At 42.4% G+C, this 15576-nt stretch overlaps 1 protein-coding gene across 1 annotated transcript in view; it reads right to left on the reverse strand.

The window, feature by feature from the left end:
• Positions 1-945: 945 nt before the first annotated feature.
• The window catches only part of RFX7 (regulatory factor X7), a 229830-nt gene continuing 215199 nt past the window's right edge, over positions 946-15576 (reverse strand). The window contains exon 9 of the mRNA XM_082254929.1: positions 946-6140. Coding sequence (XP_082111055.1) covers positions 2904-6140 — 3237 coding nt within the window. The 3' untranslated portion in view covers positions 946-2903. The remainder of the gene's footprint in view (positions 6141-15576) is intronic.

Below are 15576 nucleotides of genomic sequence, written 5' to 3' on the forward strand. Positions count from 1 at the left end.
CACACACATTCATATAAAATATTTTATTGTTTCTGAAAACATTAAAAAAAAAACAATTTTGAGCACTTTCCATAAAAAAACATAACTGAAATTCTACTGCAATTTAAACTACTGTAGTTTCAGCAGTACAACAGACAAGAAAACAAGGGGTCATTTTTTTTCCTTTTTTTTTGTGTTTTTTTATAGTATGAAAAGATGAAAGGGGATTGTATCCTTTATGTGCTGCTATTAATGCACAATATAGGTTGGGTCTGTACAGCTACTCAGAGGCAACGCATACAACAATAATCCTTTCATAGCCTGAAGGTCTGAGTATTGTAGCTTTTTGCAAAAATTATCATTTTATGATGCTTTATGGTATTACCAGGTCCTTTTAGTTTTGTCATTTTAAAACACTAAAACTGTAGAAAATAATAAAACACAAAAAACTCAGAAAACATATTTAACAATAACAAAGCTGAATTAGTAAACAAAGGAAATAACCTGTGAATAACTATGCTTGCCTGATCAACACAGAACAAGTATATAATACAGCAAAAAGTGGTTACAGGAATATACTGAGACTGTACAAGGTAATACACACATGCACATTTTGTGATCATGTATTAACACGGTGAAGCAACTAAACTTAATTTCTTCCTGCTGTAATATTCTCATGTAAGAGAATAATAGAAATATCTCACTGAGATTAATGCACATTGCTACATAAGACAATTGTATGTCATTTTTATGACATTCTGCTTTTTAATAGACTGAATTTTTTTTTTTGTTTTTTCTTTTTTTTGTTTAATTCTGGGGCAAAAAAGTTGCATTTATCCAAAAAGAGGTGCCATGCCACAGGTTCAACAGAAGTTTAGTGCAATAAGTGAACCTGAGAACATCTTTGCAAATAATTCTTTCTGTTGTAAGAACAGCCCCCATAGGGACATGAAGTAATATTCCCCCTTTTTAAAACGATTTCAGGCACTGCACCAAGAAAGTGCCTTCCAACAAAATTTAAAGTGTTTGCTGCAATACTGTACATATTATGCACTGCCAAGTTATTTAATATATAGGCCATTTTTCCAACACCAAAATTAAGTCCAATTATTACCAGAGCAGCCGGCTTTGCACACTCCGCAAACTATTCTAGCAGAATGTTTGCATGCATGGTTTTCAGCTACTTTTGATTTAACAGTGAATTACTAGCTATGGTTTAAATGCCCTTGACATTTTATTCACAGGTTGCCTCAAGAATGCCTGCTTCAAACAAAATAAATTATCCTTTGGGTTTTTTTTTTTTTCTTACTGTTAATACTTTGGTACGCAATAGTGCTCCATCTCAATGTACAATAGTAACAAGTACTAAGAGCAGGTATTTAAAAAAAATGTTTAGAAATACCAGCAAACACATATAACAGCCAAGTTAACTCACTATCACAATCAAATTTACAGAGCTCTGAGTTGGCCTTAGCACCTTTTGGTATGATGATACACAATGTTAATAGTCTGTTTCTCGCATATATCATTTTATTTTTTGTTTTAACAAGAAAAGCTGGCAGAAATAAAATCCACAATTATATTAAATATGCTACACAGCTATAACTTCCAACAAAATATGAACAGGGGCAACACTGCTGTTGCTGGGTGTTCTGCAATATTACTCTAACAAAGGAAATTCATGAAGTGCTGCCGAAGATAAAACAATGGTATTGGAAGTCTGAGCATATCTAAGCTTGTACACATTGCTAAAATTGTTTGACATGCATTGAAAAAATATTTAGTGACAACTTTTTAATTCTGAATGGCATGTTTCATTTATAAAATTCATAGATGTAGGCTGCCATCAGCCATCTTAGATATGTGAGATAAGAAAGTGACTAATGCAAAAAAAAAAAAAAAAAAAAGTTTTCAAAGGAAATATATTTTCCTATGTTCTACATCAGGTCTTCTATATTTTCCCTAATTAAAAAAACAGGGTAACCACTGCTCGGCATGCAAGCATCCTGGGATAAAAAGGAGCAAGAATCAAAATGGCATCTGTAGTCCATTTGTAGCTTTACTGGGAAAATAAAAAACATGCAACAAAGACACATTTTCTAATATGTACATATATTAGAAACCACAGAGCTTAACATCTTTTACTGCTTCAGACTGGGTGGGCAAGCTCCAAAGCAGCAACCTCAACATAGGGAAAGCCACCGGACACCTATTTTATCCTTATTTCAATCCATACCATTTTCAACTTCAAAAGAGTATTTCTCGTTTTTTTTTTTTTTTTTGTTTTGTTTTTTTATATGAAAAAAAAAATCTGATAAAATAAAAAAAGTAAAAACTTGTAAAATGTTATGAGGTCATGGTGTGTTAAAATAAAAAAGCTTACATCTTAGTGCATTTTCCTAATTTCAGGGAAAGTAGTCCTTAATGAGAAAACTGATTTTTTTTTTTTCTTTTGTCTTCTTTAAAATTGTACATATTCCACAAATGATATGATATTCACATAAGTACCCAAGTCACCATACTCAAAAATCAGAGGGCAGTTGCTGCCTTTCTTCACCTACAGACAAATTTATACAGGTCATGTAAAGCAGAAGCAGATTTTCAATTTCACTAAAACAGAATAAAAGCAAATATTACAAAGTGTAACAGGATAAGAATGCCTGTCAAGTGACGTAAAATCATTTAAAATGAGGGGAAATAGAAAAAGAAAAAAAACACATAAATGGACTTAATACTGGCTCATCAACCGCCCATGTAGTGCAGTTTAAATGATTATCATGTTAAGAACAGATGAAATATAGATAACCTGTGCAGCAAACCTTATGAAAACTTCATAATTACAAATGTTTCCGCTGCTGGAGGCACTTCCATTAAGACAAATACAACTGCCTTTTTGATACAGTGTGCTACATTATAATACAAATTTAACCCAGCATTTCAACTGTAGGATGGTCTTTGCTCTCTATCCATTCAAATCCAGATGAGGTCATGGAATTAATAGATTCATTACAGATTTGCTGAAACAAGGGGTCATTGTTCAGCTCCTCCAGTGTAGCTTCATCATCCTGCACATGCTGCCGACCAGGATCAAACAGCAGGTTGGGATCTAAAGTGTTCAGGTCATTGATGCTGCCTGAGAGATCAGAAGACAACCGGATGTCGCTTGAGAAATCAGAGGCATTGTTTAAATCTGAAGCCACTTGAGCAAGCTGCTGGTTTGATTGGAGGCTTTCTCCATCTAGCAGGTCCTTAACAGTGCTATTGAAATCAAGTTGCTGCTCTCCAATTTCAGATTGTGCTTGGTTGTCTCCAGTAGTAAAACTAATTGTATCAGTACTGCTGTTTTTCGTGAGGTAAGCTGGCGTTTGGAATTCATAAGATGAAGTGCTGGAATTCATCACATTTTGTTGATTGGCACCAGAAAACATGGGAGATGTTTCCAAAATCTGAGTGAGATTCATCCTTGCAGTATAGTTAGAAGGCATATTGTTAATTCCTAACCCTCGAACCGCATCATCACGGTCAGAATCCAGTTTGCTTAATAAAACATGGGTGATATTTTGAGTGCTGCTTTGTTTTTGCAAGGATGGGAAAGCAGTCTGCATCATAACAGTTAAAGGAACTGACTGGCTTCTTTGCGCTATACTATTGGCACTGGTGTCTGACTGAACATTAGCAAGTATATTATGAACCTCTGCAGCTACCACAGATCCAAAAGCCGTCACATTAGATCGAGGAGCATTTGAAGTCGGGCAGCTTGTATTTCCACTTAAATTGCGCTGTCGGTGAACTGCCGGGCTTACACTACGACATCTAAAATTGCTGCCGTTTCCAGACGTCCCTGATCCTTTGTTGTCTAAAGGTGCAGGAACAGCAAAGCCCTCCTGTTTAGAAGTACTACCTAACGAGGAAAGCTGATGCTGAACTGGAGAAACGGGAGTTATACGACCAAAGTGATTGTCATGATGTCTCGACTGAGACTGATAAGACTGACCAGGCACAGCAAAAGCATGTGGCTTTCTAAAACTGTCCTCTACTAGCTCTTTGTAACTTGGAAGTATACCATGACTGGATACGGAAGAACTGCCAACAGTGCTATATCCATTATTCATCCATTCTAACTTAGTTTTATCAGGGTGAGTTGCCATTGGCCTTTGCATTGGTTTAACAGGGCTACTTGAAACAATGCTAGCATCATGATAAGAGATGCTGGAGTTGATAGGGGTAAAGGCAAAGGGATTCCTGCATTCAACAGGACTTGGCGGAACACTACTGCTGCAGTTAGAATGTGGGGTCCCAACTGGTGTGTGCCGACTGCTTCCTAATGCACTATCTACAGGTGTTGTTTGAGCGAGACGAGAGCAAGGGCTCTCTCTTGACAAGCTTTGAGACCCAGAAATCATCTCTGATGTAGGGGTTGGGGTTAAAGTTGGGGTTGCTGTTGAAGTAGGTGTGTGCACTGGAGTGCCACTGTTATGTACTGAATGGTAAAAGTGAGCACTACTTGAATGTGTGGGTACTGGTGTACCATGGGCAGCTGTTGCTTGGGTTTGGAGCACCATTCCTAAACTACCATAGTTTTGAGAGCTGTTATTCATAGACATTTGCTCCTCCATAAGCACAAGTTCCTCAACAATGCTGTCTTGCGTAAGGTCATCATCAAATGAAAAGAAACTTTCGTTTGTGGGAGGGTCTGTCAAATTAGAACGCTGAGGTAACTGGTTAGATGAATGTGCTTGTAGCTGATTCAAAGAAGAATCCTCAAGTTGCTGACTGTAAGCGTCCTGTTGTAGACCTTCAAAGTCTACTGGTTCCCATACAGTTTTTTGCAGGTTATCAGCACCAGAAGTTCCTGGAATATCCAGAACGCTAATTGTTTGAGGCTGCTCGCAGTTGCTAGATGTGAAATCTGAACTTTCGGCAATCTCCTGCCATGCATTTTGATTAAAAGGGTTCTCTTGCTTTGAATCACTGACAAGCTTAAACACATTACCTTCTAGTTTAACTTTAACATCCTGGGATGAAGCTGCATGTTCCTGGGGAGTATCAGTGGTCTTTTCATCAACACAGTCCAAGGAATAGCTTTCTAGTAACTCAGTATTACTCACTTGCTGAATGCCTTTGCTAGGTGCTAATGCAATTGTTACTGCATTATCAGTCTTAGTTGTCAGTGCTTTTTGAACTTTCTTGACAGTAATCCCTACTGGTCTCTGACATTCAGCAATAGCTGAAGACAGCTGACCAAGAAGTGATTTTTTCGCTGGTGGTAACTGTGAGTCCTGTACTATAGAAGTTAAGCGTTTTCGAGGACTCTTAATAGACAATCTCATGTCCTTTCCAGCTGAGTCAGTGTTAGCATTTGGGCTGGGACCACAGTTAAATAGACTCTGAGGTGTGACACAGAGAGTCACAGTACCCTGACTACAACTGGCTGGGGAAACAGAAGTGCCTTCTACTAGGCGGCCTTTACATTTGGTCCTTGTTACTTCAACTCTCTGGTCAAGTGCTTTGGCACTCTGAGTGTCACGGGCAGCATCTTGAGATGGTTTCTCCTGACTGACTTTTGGTGTAAAAGAAACAGGAGTACCTTTCCTAGGTCTTGAACAATCTGCACTCTCTTGGCATGGTTGATTATCCTCTATAAGAATTTCTGGTTCTGTTTTTACCTCTACTGCGGATGCCACAGGTGTGCCCATCCTGGGTACAGGAGACTGCAGTGAAATCACAGAGCCATTTTTGATCTGTGGCACAGTTCTGCTTTCATCTGAAACTCCAACACTGTTATTGACAGAAGGGGTTTGTTTTGCTGAAGTGCTAGCATTGCTGGGCGCAAGTGATATTGTGGTCATCTTCACAACATTCAGAGAGCTGACATGTGGTGCTGGCACCACAGTCTTTATTGGGCTACTGGTGAAAACCACAGTGGTGGGTGAGCGGATCGTCAAAGCATTGGAGCTGGCTGGCTTAGGTAAAATTTGAGGGTAGCGATGCCTAGCAGAACGATCTCCAACAGGGCTTGCTGGAACATTTTGTGGAGTCTTTGGTGACTGCTTTACAGACTGCATGTGTTGAGTAACTACTTGAACGTTCAGTGGTAGGACCTTTCCCTCAGAGGAGGCAATAGGACTGGGTGAAGTCACGAGTGGCCTGGTTCTTTGAACCTGTCACAAACAAAAGTTACAATTATTCAGTATTCTACCTTTTATTTCAAAAGAACTAGAAGTGCTTTCAGTGACCTTAGCTTCTAAAAATAATGCAGATACTGAAATCTTACAGGCCTCTTTCTAAACTGGATATACTAAAGGCAAGCAGACTATACACTTTGCAAGAGCAGCTGCACTAATTTCCCACACAGCTTAGTAAATGTGGTAAAGCTTCACTTTTGTAAAGAATACCTAATCAGGAGCAAGGAAAATAAAACAAAAACAGCAGTTTGCTTGCACATGACTGGATAATGGAAATGTAAAGGTTATGTTATTTGGGTACCTAAACTCTAGAACACTAATTTATTATGCTGCAGTCCACTAAATGTGTTGGCTGCATTTTTTTTTTAGGCTTTACTTCCTTACTTTTTTTTTTTGAGAGATCATACATACCTGGGTGCATGCAGCATTGCAGACACAGCTGATCGCTCCGTTCTCAGTTCTCCATGAGAAGAGAGCTGGTGACTGTCAGTCACCGGCTCTCTGCTCTGCCCCCCCACCCTGTGTGCTTACTAAAGCGCTGGGCTGTGGAGGGGATGGAAGCAGCTTGCTCAGGCTCTCAGACGCAGAAAAAACCTTGTGAGGTCTGAATTCCTAAACAACTCGGTTACCGCCAGGTACACCCTGAATGCCCGAACCACATCCAGAGAACGGACGCCTAGGCTTAGGACACAGGGAAGGCAACACCATGTCATCATTCAGATGGAAACCAGAAACAACCTTAGGAAGCAACGACTTACAAGGACGAAGCATCACTTTATCTCTGTGAACCACAAGACAAAGCTGCCAGCTCCGACACCCTACGTACAGAAGTAATAGCCACCAAGAGGGCTACCTTCTGGGACAATGTAAGCAGAAGAGTCTTGCGAATATTTTCAAACGGCGGTTACTGAAGAACCGTCAGCACCAAGTTGAGATTCCACAAGGGCAACGGAGACTGCACTTGGGGAGCCAAATGGCAAACCCCCTGAACAAAAGTGTGAACCAAAGAATGCGTAGCCAAAGGACATTGAACCTGGCACTTGATGGTACCCAAGGCCAGACGCTGCTCAACACCTCGTTGGAGAAAAGCCAAAATCCGAGTCACCGAAAAGGAGCGGGGGTGAACCCCAAGAGATTCACACCCGCAAAATATACTCTTCAAACGCACTGGTAAATCTTCCTAGAAGTAGATTTACTAGCTTGCAGCACTGTGGGATGCACTGATTCAGACAACCCTCTATCCTTCAGCACCTGGTTTCCCACAGCCAAGTCGTTAAAGCCAGTGCCTCTAAGGCAAGATGGAAGATTGGCTCTTGAGCCAACAGATCTCCTCTAAGAGGAAGTCTCCAAGGAGCACTGACGACCAACCCTATCAGATTTGCGTACCAAGACCGGCGAGGCCAGTCTGGAGCCACTAGGATGGCCATAATCCCTTCTGCCCTGAGGATATGCAGGAGTCTTGGCAGAAGTTCTAGAAAAGGAAAGACGTATATAAGATAATACCGGTCCCAAAAGGAGCTACCAGTGCATCTGTGGCGTCGGCCAGAGGATCCCGAGACCATGCCACAAACCCAAGCAGAGGTCAACAGGACCACCTCGGGAGTTCCCACCAGAGACACAACTGATGAAACACATCTGGAGGAAATGTCCAGTATATCGATCAGTAGTCTGGATTATTCCAGAGTCCAGACCCCCTGAGCACAATCCATGCCAAAAAAAAACGCCACCCCACTCGGACAGGCTGGTATCTGTGGTGACCGCCGTCCAGTACAGGGGAAGGAAGATTTACCCTGTCGAAGCATCGGAGAGCGAAGCCACCGAATCAGGGACCCTCTTGTACCCCGGATCAACAGGATCAGATTGTCTAGAGGCTGGATTCTTGCCTCACATGGCAAGATCTCTCTTTGCAGAGGTTTTGTGTGGACAGATTTTGGAACTCGTCCCATGGGAGGAACACCCTGGTTGAGGCCGAGTCTAGAACAGACCCAGATAGTCCAACTAGGTGGACGGAACCAGAGGCAATACTTGGAAATTTAATTTCCAACCGAACTCCTGCAGACTCCATACAGTAATCTCCTGGTTGTCCTTCAGAGCAGTCGAGACACTGCTCGCAGAAGATGATCACCCAGGCACTCCAGTACTGCAATCCCTGGCTGGCACAACAATGCCAACACCGGGGCCAACTCTAGCGAAAACCCGAGGGGTTGAGGTGAGACCTCTTGACAAGATGCAAGCGGAGGAAGCGCAGATGACCGACATATATAGGAATATGAAGGTAAGCATCCCTAATATATCGATAGAGGCCAGAAGATCCCCTGATGTAGGGATGCCACTATTGTACGGATGGACTCCATTGAAAACATCTGTACCCCCACAAAGAGGTTAAGAGCTTGAGGTCCAAGGTTGGATGTACCTCGCTTTCCTTCCTGGGACCTGCAAACATATTTGAATAAAACCCATGAAACAATCTAATTCTGAGACCAAAATACTCACCCCTTGTAGTAGCAAGTCTTGCACTGACCCAAAGAGACCTCGCAGGTGGTCTAGGAATAAACGGAGGTTGGAAGGAAAGAACCTCTCTGGAGGAGAAGACTGCAAACTTGATCTTGTAGCCAGACCGAATCAGCTCGTGGACCCACTTGTCTTGCATCAGGGAGGTCCACAGGTCCGGAAAGAAGCGAAGACGTCCTTCCCCCACCCCAGATACGGGTGGGGGCGTCCCATCAGACAGAAGAGGTGTTTGTCTGCAGGTCTGGAAGGACCCGCTCTTGGCATACCAGACCAGGTGCTCATGGAACCTTTTGAGGAGGTCTTTCCAGGGAGGCTTCGAACAGGTGATTCCCCACAAAGGGAAGCTCACATTAGGCCTTCTGGAAAGTCTTGTCCGCAGACCAGCATTTTAGCCATATCATGCGTCAAAGGATCATTACTGTCATGGAGCCGCATCCAGACAGGCATCACAGACTAACTGCAACCCCTGGATCAACTAGTCTGCAAAGGCAGGAGGAAGCTGTTCCTCCTCCAGATCCTGGCTCAAAAGCTTTGCCTATTCGGGAAAGTCAGGGATACCAATGCTAAGGTGAACACTGGTCTAAGGACCGAACCGGCCACAGTAAACATGTGGCGGACCAAAGTCTCGGCTCCCCTGTCAAAATTATCTTTTAAACTGGAGGCTCCTTCACCGGAATTAGGGTGGATTTATTCAGTCTGGAGACTCAACAGACAAATCAATCAAAAGGCTTAGGCACCGCCATATTTAGTTTAGAACGACTCCACTGACTCGCGACAATTTTGTCACAGTAGGTGGGAAAAAAGGGAACACCGTTGCCATTTTAAAGGAACTGCGGGACCCAAGGGGACTGGAGCCTCTGACGCAGCAGCAGCAGCTGCATCCCCCACATTTAAAGTTTCCCCGATACAATCAGTGCACCCACCAGCGCCTTTTCATGCGTGACTGTTTAGAGGGGCTGGGGAATTGGAGGGGAACCCAGGGGTCCGACCATCCCAGGGTGGGGCCCACGTCCACCCCGATAAGACCACCAAGGGAGAGGGGCGACACTACTTACCACACCATGGAACCGGGTGGGCAACACTCTAGGCAGACCACCGCAACATCTTGGAATGGGGGTGCTGCGGGCTAGAGGCCCGTTGCGACACAGGTCGTGACCAGGGCTTTGCGTCCTCGTGAGGCATTTAACTCACTGACCAGCCCCCGTCCATTGTAGTTCTCACAGGAATAGAAAATAATAAAAAAAGAAAAAAATTAAGTTTAAAAATAAAAACATGCTAGTACCAGAGATCCCAGCAAGGAACTAGGTCCCTACTCCTGACTAGGCAGAAAAAAACTGAGTGCCTATAGCAGGAAGTGGGAGTAAATCCCCTGGGACTGCGCCATAGGCATGATAAAGCTTTTTCCTGCCTAGTGTCCTACTCCTGTAGGGGGCAGCATAACCCAATGGTCAAGAAGATTCTAGAGCTGTGTCCGTCAATGAACGAAAGAGAAATTATGATTTTTTATATGTAGGAGAGGGATATCAGAATTGGCCTGGACTGAAAGTGGTTAATCAAGACCATGGAATATCGACAAGCAATACAGTGGAGGGGAGGCCAACATAGCAGACAATGCCAACAGGCTTATAATAAGGGTATCATATTCTTAAACTCAGAGCATCTTGTGGCACACAACAACTTGGGCAGCCTAGACCACACTCCATAACTCTCAGGAGTTCTGAGACATTTTTCCTGAGTTTGGTGTCCCGGGTTGGGATACGTGTTGGGGTGGAGAGCATTTCCCCTCCCCCTCACCTTTTCTTCACCTTCCTCCCCTTTTACCCCCTCTTTTTAATTTTATTTTCGCTCCATATACAGCCATTTTTTCCCCATTATTGTTTAGCCACTTTAGCTCCGGAAGGATTTGCCCCCTTTCTGACCAGGCCACTTTTTTCAACTTGGCACTGCGTGATTTTAACTGACAATTGCGCGGTCATGCAATGCTGTACCCAAACAAAATGTACGTCCTTTTTTCCCCCACAGAGCTTTCTTTTGGTGGTATTTGATCACCTGTGCAATTTCTATTTTTTGCGCTATAAACAAAGAGTGAAAATTGTGGAAAAAAAAAATATTTTTCACATTCTGCTATATAACATTCCCCAAAAAAAAAATTAAAAATCAAATTTTTTTTAACATTTTAGGCCAATTTGTTTTCTGCTACATATTTTTGGTAAAAAAAAAATAAAAATTGCAGTAAGCATATTTTGATTGGTTTGTGCAAAAGTTATCGCGTCTACTAACTACGGGAAAGATTTATGTTAATTTTATTGTTTTTTTAACTAGTAATGCAGGCAATCTGCGATTTTTAGCGGGACTGACATTTGCGGCGGACAGATCAGACCCCTGACTGACATTTTTGACACTTTTGGGGATACCAGTGACATTACTACAGTAATCATACAAAAAGAGTACTGATTACTACAGTAATCAGTGCTAAAAATATGCACTGTTAGTGTAATAATGTCATTGGCAGTGAAGTGGTTAACTCTGGGGGTGATCAAAGGTGGTGGTGGGGGTTCTGTGACAGACACAGACAGATCGCAGTTTCAGCTTAGCTGAAACTTCAGATCTGTCCCTGACTGTCTCACAGAAGATCCGCCTGCTTTGTTTACATAAGCAGGCGGGTCTTCTCTCCGTTACCGGGCGATCAGGGGAGGAAGGCGGCAATCACCGCCTCTCCTCCCCCGGTCCGCCTCATGCCTCCGGCGGCACGCACGCCGCCAAAACCCCTTCCCCTCCAGTCACGTAGTACTACGTGACTGGACCCAGGGGAGCCGCACTGCCACAGTAATATTACTCTGGGCAGTCGGCAAGTGTTTAAAACCTGAATTTTCATCACTTGGCACTTTTGACTGCTCACAGTTCTTTCTGTTACATATTTTATTGAATGTGTTCTTATCCAAGTCGCTAGCGTACTTTAAAGGAATGTTACTTTACAGTTGTATTCAAAATGATTCAACCCCCCCCCCCCCCCCCCAATGCTGTAAAGGGTTTTAGGAAATTTAGTGTACATTTGTAATTGTATTCAGAATGAAATCCTACAAGGACTTCTTAAAGAACCATATGCAACTAAAATTACATCAATTGGTTTTGTAATACAGTAGTAAATGTTACTTTTGTGAATTCTTCATTGACACAATTATTCAACCCCTTAAAGACTACCACTCTGAAGAACAGAGGTTAATTGAAGTGTTTTCAATCGGGTATTGAAAACACCTGTGGATGTCAGGGAGCAGCAATAAAGCCTAATCAGCACCAATTAGGCAGCTTTAAAATGACTGTGATACTCAGCTCCTTCTAGACATTTACTGGTGTGGTTACAAACATGGTGAAGTCAAGAGAATGGTCCAGGAAGACAAGAGAAGAGGTGATTACTCTTCACAGGAAGGGCAATGGCTATAAGAAGATTGCAAAGATGTTAAACATACCAAGAGACACCATAGGAAGCATCATTGGCAAATTCAAGGCAAAGGGCACTGTTGAAACGCTACCTGGTCGTGGCAGAAAGAAGATGCTGACTGCTGTGCGCTACCTGAAGCGTAGAGTGGAGAAAAGTCCCAGTGTGACTGCTGAGGAACTGAGAAAAGATTTGTCAGATGTGGGTACTGAAGTTTCTGCTCAGACAATACGGCGCACACTGCGTAATGAAGGCCTCCATGCCAGAACTCCCAGGCGCACCCCCTTGCTGTCTCCAAAGAATAAGAAGAGTCGAATGCAGTATGCCAAAAGTCATGTGGACAAACCACTAAAGTTTTGGGATAGTGTTGTGTGGACTGATTTAACAAAATTAGAACTGTTTGGGCCCATGGATCAACGCTATGTTTGGAGGAGGAAGAACAAGGCCTATGAAGAAAAGAACACCTTGCCTACTGTGAAGCATGGCGGGGGGTCAATCATGCTTTGGGGCTATTTTGCTTCTGCAGGTACAGGGAAGCTTCAGCGTGTGCAAGGTACCATGAATTCTCTTCAGTACCAGGAGATATTGGATGAAAATGTGATGCAGTCCGTCACAAACCTGAAGCTTGGGAGACGTGGGACCTTTCAACAGGACAATGATCCCAAGCATACCTCCAAGTCCATTAGAGCATGGTTGCAGATTAAAGGCTGGAACATTTTGGAGTGGCCATCACAGTCACCAGACTTAAATCCGATTGAGAACCTCTGGTGGGACTTAAATAAAGCAGTTGCAGTGCACAAGCCTAAGAATGTGACTGAACTGGAGGCTTTTGCCCATGACGAATGGGCGAAGATACCCGTAGATCGCTGCAAGACACTTGTGTCAAGCTATGCTTCACGTTTAAAAGCTGTTATAACTGTAAAAAGATGTTCTACTAAGTACTAAGATTAAATGTCACTTGGGGGTTGAATAAAACTGATAATGATGTGAGCACAGAAAAGACATTTGTGGTTATTTCATTATAAATGTTATGTTATATTTGTCTGACCTACACGTGCCTCTTTAATTGTAAGCAGGATGACTGAATGATCAAAATCAATGTCAAACTGGCCAAAACAATCAATTTCAGTGGGGGTTGAATAATTTTGAATAGAACTGTATATCCTCATGCCTGTCATGTGGTGGTTTCATACTTTCCGAATTCTGATGGATGGTCTATTTTTTTGTCTTTGTTCTTTGACATTTATAAAGCTAATTAAATTAGATTGAACTAAAACTTACATGAGTGCCCAGAAGATCAGGTGGCGGGTCCACTATCAAAACGTCCAAGAGGTACTGACTGCACACGTCAAGTGAACCTTAACAGGATATGGAGGATTTCTATCCTTCAAACCATAAGCCTTAATGAAAACCTGCCTAATCCACCTGGAAATATTGGAATGAGACTCATGACATCCCTTGTAGGAGCAGGACAAAAAGGGAAACCAAGATTTGGATTGGAGATGGACAAAGAGAAGGCAGGACAAAGTCCTGATTAAAGCTGAAATCCAGGAAGCAAGTCACTTTGTGAAAATGAAGAAACACTATGAGTTAAGTCCAATGACATCTCCTGAACTTCTCTTCATTGTTTATACCCGACAGGTTTATTGCTCTGCCAGGGAGACACTCCAGAAAAGCACATAGAGCAGTTATGCCCTCCAAACCCTTCTGCTGCCCACAGAATGAATGTGTTCACACAATACCAAAGCCTCTGTGATTTAGCAGGATGAGGAGAGGCGCTGGCATAAGAGCTACAATGTGTCCATAGTTGAAGATGTAGAGATCAGAAGGATCAGTGTCTGGCTCCTGGAAATACAGCACAGCCATCTTCCGGAAGTACTATTAACGTGTCAGGCAGAAATAATAGAAATAAGTCCAGGAGATGTCACGCATCTTGATGGACTTAACTCAAAGTTTGCCTTCACTTTCACAAAGGAGCTGAATTTTCTGGAATTAAGCTTGAAGGTGGAAGGGAGCAAACACCTTAAGGCAAATAGGAGGTCTGAGGCATCAAAACCACCTTGTCCCTATGAAAACCAAGAAGGGGTTCTTTACATGCTAAGGCCAACACTGATGAGACTTGCCTTGCTGACATGAGAAAAAAACACCTTACGAGTAAAGGTTGGTCAAGGAAATATCCTGAATGGGCTCAGAGGGAGGCTTACAGGACCAGGTTAAGAACCCCTGGAGAGTGCTGATCCAGCGAAGAAAAGACAGAACACATCCCACAGAATATTGTTTACAGTCCATGCCTTGTACCATATCACCATTTACTATCGTTTTATACCCCAATTTTGGACAAAAACATTTTTATTTTCAAGTTCTAGAAGAGGAAAGATGTATATCGGAGGATACCGGTCCCAAAAGGAGCTACCAGTGCATCTGTGGCATCAAGATCCCGAGACCGTGCCACAAACCCCTGCACCTTCCTGTTGAGACAAGAGGCCAACAGGACCAACTCGGGAGTTCCCCACCGGAGACACAAGGATTAAACACCTCCGGAGGAAATGTCCAGTATTATGATAGGTATTCTGGATTCTTCCAGAGTCCAGACCCCCTGAGTACAATGCATTGTACCATACCACCATTTACTACCGTTTTAAACCCCAATTTAGGACAAAAACAATTAATTTTTTTTACTACCTTCTACCTCTAACCCATTTTATTAGTCTCCAACCTCCCCTTACCTTCGAAGCGAGATATACTCACCTTATCCCTCCATCCAGGTCCTACACCACCACTTTTTCCGGGTGCGTCCAATGATCCAGTGCTGCAATACACCCCCTATATATATATATATATATATACACATACACACACACACATATATATATATATATATATACATACACACATATATATACATACACACACATATATATATACATACATACATACATACACAATGCAGTGTTCTTCATTAAGAACTTAATGATTGGAGGAGAAGCCAGTCACATGATTTTGATAAGTGACCAAGTTTTTGAAGAATTTTTCATTTTCCATACATTTCTTCAGCACTGTGCTTGCTTTAGAGTTTGGAAGCAAACAGAGTGCAATGCACATTTAAATTAATGTGTGAGAGACTCCCTGGTAGAACAACCTAAGAATCTAAATACAATTCTTGCTCACACAACACCAAAGATTTATAAGAAAACACTGGTTTCTGAAGCCTTCTAGCACGCTAAAACATACGTTTAGGGATGACTAACCCTTTATAAAAATGTAGATCACAATAACTGGATTTTTGTAGGGAACTTACCATAAAATCATTTTCTCTGAAGTTCATCCATAGACGCAGCTCTTTATCTTCATTACTCATAGGATTATGCTTCTCCTTCTAGGAATAGGCACTAGGCAGGAAAAAACTTAACCACGCCTATGGTGTCTGTCCCTGCAGGCATAACCCCTCAGACTCTGCTATCATCA

This window comes from Pelophylax lessonae (assembly GCF_965119305.1).
Source record: "Pelophylax lessonae genome assembly, chromosome: 4".
Lineage (NCBI taxonomy): Eukaryota > Metazoa > Chordata > Amphibia > Anura > Ranidae > Pelophylax > Pelophylax lessonae.